This window comes from Rhyacophila brunnea, unplaced genomic scaffold (assembly GCF_057557595.1).
Source record: "Rhyacophila brunnea isolate RB1 unplaced genomic scaffold, BYU_Rbru_1.0 scaffold_22, whole genome shotgun sequence".
Classification (NCBI taxonomy): Eukaryota; Metazoa; Arthropoda; class Insecta; order Trichoptera; family Rhyacophilidae; genus Rhyacophila; species Rhyacophila brunnea.
In genome coordinates, this window is record NW_028232882.1 from 3,342,025 (window position 1) to 3,349,927 (window position 7,903).

At 32.6% G+C, this 7,903-nt stretch overlaps 1 protein-coding gene across 2 annotated transcripts; it reads right to left on the bottom strand.

Moving 5' to 3' along the window:
• Positions 1 to 743: 743 nt before the first annotated feature.
• On the bottom strand, positions 744 to 7,659 carry LOC147069948 (deoxynucleoside kinase-like). 2 transcript variants are annotated; one of them, XM_085949377.1, is made up of 6 exons: positions 7,568 to 7,659; positions 6,915 to 7,095; positions 6,018 to 6,187; positions 5,710 to 5,846; positions 2,476 to 2,570; positions 744 to 1,571 (listed from the first exon to the last, which is right to left on the bottom strand). In XM_085949377.1, exons 2-6 carry the CDS (start codon positions 7,086 to 7,088, stop codon positions 1,401 to 1,403), a joined length of 747 nt encoding a protein of 248 aa, XP_085805503.1. In that variant the 5' UTR covers positions 7,089 to 7,095; positions 7,568 to 7,659; the 3' UTR covers positions 744 to 1,400. The 2 variants fall into 2 exon arrangements, with proteins under 2 accessions (XP_085805503.1, XP_085805502.1); XM_085949376.1 differs by lacking the exon at positions 7,568 to 7,659 and adding an exon at positions 7,379 to 7,519.
• Positions 7,660 to 7,903: the final 244 nt, after the last annotated feature.

Below are 7,903 nucleotides of genomic sequence, written 5' to 3' on the forward strand. Positions count from 1 at the left end.
TATTGCTAATTACCAAATTAAAAATATAATTATGTAACAAGAAAGGCAGGAGGGGTGATCGAGACAAGCCTGTATGACGTTGTAAAGACCATAGACGATCTACAAATCAGCCCATTTCTTGGTGTCACTACATTACATTTCGATATTCATTATTTAAACTAGATGCTTAGAATTAAGTATCAAAATATAGCATTTACTATACACTACAATAGTTTTGGCAGTCTTAAGTGTAAATTTACATATGAAAATTTGTAAATAAAGATTTGTAATATAAATGTGTAAAAGCGAGTGTAAATATAACCATATATACTACAAGTTACTTGCTCAAATTAACAAAACAGTTAAAAGGACAACATACTACACACTAAAAAAAGAAGATTCTTGGGAGTAAATAATAATTATACAATTGCCTTCGATTGCATATTCGAATTAACTTAATTTATACTAGTTTGTGAATACAAAACATACTTATGTTATAGTCACTGGCATCATGAAAGAAAATTTATAAAATAAAAATCACCGGGTCAATTCTAAAGTACAAACTTATTTTGTAAAGAACACTGGGATATTGCAAAAAGAAATATAGGTTGTTATATTTTATAACATGGCCAAATCCCACTCTGTAAAGTGAAACATTCAATACAAAACAGTATATGTCTGGGTAATGACAATAGAGACGTGACAGATGGCGGAGGGTAAAGCAAATGGGTTGTGCTGGTGATGTTAATTTAACAGCTTAGAATTCTGCACATGGAGCCACTTAACGAGGGGAATGAAATTTAAATTAGATTACTAAGAAGAGTCTACGTCTTATAACTTTGCACTTTTTGTTACACTGATACGCCTCTTTGCCAGATTACCTCGCATAAAATTAGATCAAATGAAATTCACTTGTATTAATATATGTAGGAATAAGAAAATAAATAGATAATATATGTAAAAAAAAATATTTTTAGAATATATTACATCATTTTCATCCTAGAGCCGGAGTGCAAAGTTATGAAGAAGCAACTCTAGCTTGGACGTCATCGCTAAAAGTATTACAATGGACGTTTATTCACTGCGCGACTGGTCTCTAACTGAGGAACAGACATAAACCAAGAAGATTTCAATTACTTACGAGTAGCCCCGTGTGCGAAACAACAATTACTGACCAATTTGTGACTTAAATCACCAATCAGTCGTGTCTCTATTGAGTATCTCCATAGGCAGAAGGCCTTAAATTATAGCTCGAAGAAAGCTGTTTTGAGTCGTAAACTAATCATCAGAAGACGCTGTCAATATCCCATACTCAAAACTTCGTTCTCAATCACACTTTCACACATATTAATCGTATGGAGAATTGATAGTGAAAATCGATAGCCTAATTATTTATTAAAAAAAAATAAAACAAAAAAATGTTAACAGATAGTCTGTGAAACTTTTTGATTACTACTATCTAAGTTGAGTATGGCAGGAGTGTGCTGAGTCAGCTGCTCTATTACATCGTCCAAGTTCTGGTCTGCGTCAATAGTCAATATTTTACATGACACATTCTCAGAGTTAAGCCAGGTTTCGTACGCTTCGTGCAACTGAAAACATTAAAGCATATGAAAAATAAATACAGTCGGACTTGTTTATTACTTTATATTATATCAATGAGGAAACATTCATTTTAGTTTATGATTTTCTCCATACATTTACATATTCACTTTTATAATGAGCTACTTCTCGGGTATACCGAGCAAAACCGTTAATGTGTTGATCGTTCAAAAACAACATTTTCGACCCTAAGCAATAAAATCCGATCGTGCTGCTAGATTGATGCCGCCGGGATCGGATTACGTTTATGACACTAGTTAAGTGTCTAAGTACCTAACTGACGTTTTCGCCGAGAATATTGATAAAGTATCCATGCATATTATGGTTGAAATTGCATGTAAAAAATCCAAGCTTTGTGAAGTCAGTAGGTACCTACCAGCTTGTATGCTTGTTTCGGGGATTTTTACGATGGTTTTCAGATTTTTTATGTTCTATGCATGAATAGAACGTGGCGCGAAAAATGTTATATAACGAGTAATGCTTATAACGAGCAAATTCAGTCGGTCCCATCTTCCTCTCTTCCAAAAATAATATTTGTGCAAATATACACCTTTTTTGCACAAATAAACAAACTCGTTAAATTATTATTCCGCAAAGAAAATGCCTACTTAACAATTTGATGGGTGTAATAAAATGTTGGTCATTTAATCCGCTACTGAAAAGAATTTTTTGGTTTCGTTATATGTATACCCTGCCAAAAATAGCTGTAACTTTAATAAAGAGTAACTCTTGCCGATGTTCTTTTGAGACGTCTCATTTTCAGTGTTTCAAAAGTGAAAAATACATGATGAAACATTTTTTATTGAAATTGCTCTCAAGTTGAAAATTGTCACAAAGCATCCTTTTGGTTTAGCGATGTCAAATAAACAATAGAAATGTGCTATTTCTGCTTACCTCTTTGAGGTAGTCGAAAGGTACACATGCTTCTTCATTCCGTCCTCTTTTCATCATTCGGTGATACACAACATCAGGTGAGGTCCGAAGATACACTAAAAGAAACACACATTAAACTGTCAAATCAGTACAGTCAACAGATGTAAATTAAAAAGTTCTTAGGTCTCTTATTATCTATTATAATCACAGATGAAGGATGCCTCATGTATAGGCTTAGACCTTGTCTACATGGCGCGTGTCTCGCCGCGAGTGCATGTGGACACCTCAATGAGGTCATCGATACCTCGACCTCGCACGACAGTCGTCACAGCGCAAGTGTATATGTACAGCTCATTGAGGTCACATGTATCTGGAATGCGTGCGAGTCAAAATGCGCCATGCCGACAAGGCCTTTCCATAATTCTTTTTTTCCAAACCAGGACATAAAAGTAAATAATTACAAGATAAAAAGAACTATTTATATACCACGTTTTTAAATTTTCTGTTGAATCATATAAACTTGACAATTCTATGTATTAATAAATACTTTTTTTTTTGTACTTGATAGACATACTGAATAAATATAGAATACTGAAGTGTCATTTTGACATTTCATATTGATTTCCATAGTAACACATGTATATATTAATAATTTAGTTGCTAGGACCCCTTTATCAACCAATAATAGTGTTTTACTTTTTACGATTTTTTTCCGAAATAACTTTCCATACAAAACAGAATTAACTGAAAATGAATTCAATTCTGCTTAAAGATGGCTAAAAATATTAAAAGAATGTATTGTAATCATGTTCTGATATATTCTAAAAGTTTCAAATGTCTAGCGAGTCGGGAAGTTAGTTAAAAATCTTCAATCGTCCAATACAAATCTTGGACAAACAAGAACATGAGCTAATAAAAACGTGGTAAAAATTAAGAATTATTTATTGAATAACAAAACACGAAATCTATAAATATTGAAATCTAGATGGTACTTATCTTAAAAACAAATATGTCAAAGACAATTTTTTTTCTCTTGACAATCTTGTTTTTGAACTTGGCTGTAGTGTAGACTAATATACTATGACAAACAATAACAAAAATAAACAAAATTCATGTGAAATGGTGTGATGCCATCAAAAAAATCATAGCCCATTCAATTGATACTGCCAATTATCCCAGAACAAGTTACTTATGTCAATAAGAAGATGCACTTCTTTTACTACCATGGCAATTTTATAGGTACTAATGTATAATACCTCTGTTTTATACAGTTTTTTGGAGTTTTGTTAAAATATGTCATGATCAATAATAATTGAGAATGTGTCACACAATTTTATACCTTATCTATGCACACAATGCCCCATATTGTACCCATAACTTATACTGTGACTCAAGTATAGAATAATGAGAACAATAGTACACTTGTTACATGTGTGCTCTGGTTATATTTTATTACTACAGTTGATATTATGAATTTTTCATTATTTATAAAATATGGCATCACATTGTTAAAAATGTATATCAAAAAAACTTCACAAAAAGAAGACAAAACGGTTGTCATGTCTTTGGTCACGTGGCCATGTAGTATTTGATAAATTCAGAATTGTGAATAAAAACATGATCAACTATTATGACGAGTATGTATTTCAGATCGAGATTTTCAGAACTCAGCAAAGTCAACATAAATTGATTAAAAAATCTGAGCATGGGACTAACTTTCAATAGTGGATAAATCCAGCAGTTTTATTTTCAAACAGTATCAAATCTATTTCAACCAATCACATCATTGTGGTTCCATGAAAAACAGAACATGAAAAAACAAAACAGTGACAAACCAGAACAGCGATAAATAGAACTATGACTTTTCAGGAAAAATATAACATTTAATATTGAAATTGTCGTATCTCTATAATATGTTGTATGGAACAAACAGAACATGAAAAAACAAAACAGTGACAAAACAGAACAGCGATAAATATAACTATGGCTTTTCAGGAAAAATATAACATTTAATATTGAAATTGTCGTATCTCTATAATATGTTGTATAGATGTATCTATAGTCTAAGGTTGTATAGATTTTTAATAACACAGGTTTTCAATACGGCGTAACAAAAATCATATCATATAATTTCTGGATTCCTAATCGCTGGAAGGCCTTAAACAGGTCTCAGTTTGGTGTTGCCGGAAAGCTATGTATATGTTCAAAATGCTTGATAATTGTGTAGAAATAAAAAAAGGAAGATCACCTCTCTTTCCAATTATTAGAACAAGGAATCATTTTGAGGCTGCTGCTGAAAGATGTCCTAAGACCACAAATTGTTGTGAAAGTTTTCATAACACCTAAAACGCATTGTTTCATTGTAGTCATCCAGTTTTTGGAACCTATTAGATGGATTAAGGCGAGATATAGCTTGCCAGCGATTATTATCAGTCAATGCCCATACAGGTCACCTTGAAGTTAAATAAAAGGGATGAGACCAGGGAACTCAGAAATAATGGGAACTGAAATACACAATGGGTAAGGCGATAGCAGGTAACCGACTCGAGTAAGGATGAATCCGGGTTAAACTTACACACGTGTCTAGAATACGTTTAACGTCGAATACTGAAAACCGCTCTCGGTTTATGCATTTATGCTCCTTTAATGTTGGTGTATTATTACACACGCTATTGCACGTGCATAATGCGTGCTTCATTTTCGTAGGACACTCACACATTCAAAAGCCTGCTTCACCATGCGGCGTATTGAATATAGCCTATTGGTATTCTATTTATTATTTGTTCTGTGTATGAGACCCTTAGTAATCAAGTGGCAATAGTTGTGCATGATTATTCAAATCAAGCAGATAAATTGAGGTTTTTACGCAAATGGCCAACATGCAGTGTTTATATATATTTCGTTTATAAACTTAAGTTTTATAAGTATTTAATTGATAAACAGATACTACAAAAACGAATGTTTTATTTTTCCTTTGGCTGTTTTGTTTTGTCGCTGTTCTGTTTTTTCATGTTCTGTGTTGTCTGGTTACCCATCATCGCAAAGGCAGACATAATATTGTTAAATGCCTTACATTATGAATGTGATCAAATAGATGACGTGTTTGGTTTGTTGCTAGTAAACACAAAGGAAAAAGGAGTGACAATATTGCATTTTCTCACTTTGTCAAAAAGTAAATTCAATCAAATTTGAAAATTACCTCCTGAATTTTAATATAACAAATTTTTATGTAAAAAGATTTTTGAATCCACATACCTATCAGATCAAGGCTGATGTCAAGATGACTCGCCATTGTTTCATACCATTTCTTTAGAATGTTAAATTCACATTCCTTGAGGTGATTGTTTTTAAGTGCATTCTCCATAAAACAATATCTATTGTTTTGAACAGACCTGTGGAGAAAAAAAAATTAACGTACTATAAATTACTTGCGATATTGATTTTTGGAAATCATTTTTGCAAGGAAAACTGGTTGGACAGCAAAAATTATTTAAAAAAAAGCCTGTCTAGAATTAGGAGAATACTCTTAACTTGGATTCCAAATGTCATGAAAGTTAACATACCTTTCGAACATCCTCACAGCGATTTTATCCGATGACGGTTGGCTGGTTTGAATTTGTAACCGAGTCAAGTGAACATAATGCTGAAAGGAAAAGTGCCACTTTTGCATGTCACTGTAGAGTAACCCTAAAAGGTTTTCACCGGCCAAATCTCTCCATTTATCAATTGGTTCCTAAAAATTACAAGTGGTTCAAAGTCAAAAAGATGTTGTGAAGAAAATTAGTTATTCGTGTATTCAAAAGTGCATCAGAAACAGTTATTTCGTGAGAAGTTACTACTGTTTTTTGGCAAGTGAAAAACATCTGATGAATTTATTCAAGCTGCTCTTTGATAAAGTTGCAAATTATTAGTAAACAGGTACTGTTCGGTTATACGGAATATAGCGGAAAACGCATTTTGAAAATAGCCGATAAACTGGATTATTTGTTAGGTTAACCTAACCAAACCTAACCCAACCTAACCTAAACTAACAAATAATCCAGTTTATCAGCTATTTTCAAAATGCGTTTTCCGTTGTATTTCGTATAACCGAACAGTACCATAACAGACTTTCAGCATAGCATAGTCGATATGAACACTAAATATACAAGTAAAATCATTATCAACTGTGGTCAATCCACTGCTGGATAAAGACTATCCCCAGCTCTTTCCATTCTTCTCGTTCCCTAGTTTTTTGCTGTCTCATATATCTGTTAAACTTGATGACTGTTCACCCGGCGGGTTTTGGTGTTTATGTATAATTCCATTTGTTCAGCAGTTGTTATTCACCGATCAACACATCCGGACCATGCCATTTCATTAGCTTGACGGCCTCTATCACACCGTGTAATCTTGCCTGTATTTTTATACATTGGTTTCTTTTATGATAATAAAAAAAGTAATAGGTATTATACACATACGGGGTGAATGTCAACAGTGTCCCATTTTTTGAAATACTCCAGACAGGTGGATTTCCCAGATCCAATGTTCCCTTCGATAGACACTCTAAACGGCCGAAGCGTCAGTTTGTCCATTTTGGGGCTGACTGGAGACTTTGTCAATACGTGAGACGTATGATTTAATGCCCGTTTCATGAAAGATCTACGAGGAAATTAATCTATTAGTGTTCGATAGAATTAACCAAACATACTTGCTAAACACTCCTATAACAGATTATTTACGAATATGATGAAGCTAAAGTATGATGAAATCAAAATGCCAAGTTACGATCTAGTCATTTATTCACATTATAATGTAAGATCAATCCAAACAGCAAATTATTTTTAGAATCAGGGTTTATAATCAATTATTTTATAGATTGACTCAGAGTATACACCATCTATTGCAGACACTAATTTTGTTTATATATATAAAATACAATTACATCGGATTCATGTTAGCATTTAAGGTTAGAATCAATCTATTGTGAAAATTCGCGCCAAAATATGACAGCCCAAACAAAATAACATTTTTTCACAATATTGTATTTCCATTATAAAACTACAAAATATACTTTGTACTACATGACGGATTGACAGATTTGCATACAATAACGTAAACATTATAAAGGTACCTGCAGATTATTATCGAATTGTTTATTTTATCTACAGCAAATAGGAATATAGCAATCGACACAAGTCACAACCATAGGTCACAATAATTATTTTCCGACGAAATAAACCATAGACTATTATAGATACTGAAAATATACAAATAAACCATAGACGGTAGAGTATTAATAAAAAATATTTGTGACAAAGAGATTGGACAGTCTTTCAATCTCTTTGATTTGTGATGATTTTGTGACGATTGTTGTAGTGTTATTTATTATGATTCAATTGTAATCATAATATTTTAAAGCAAAGTGGTAGATTTTGAATAAGTTGTGAGAATAAATTGGTTAAACGAC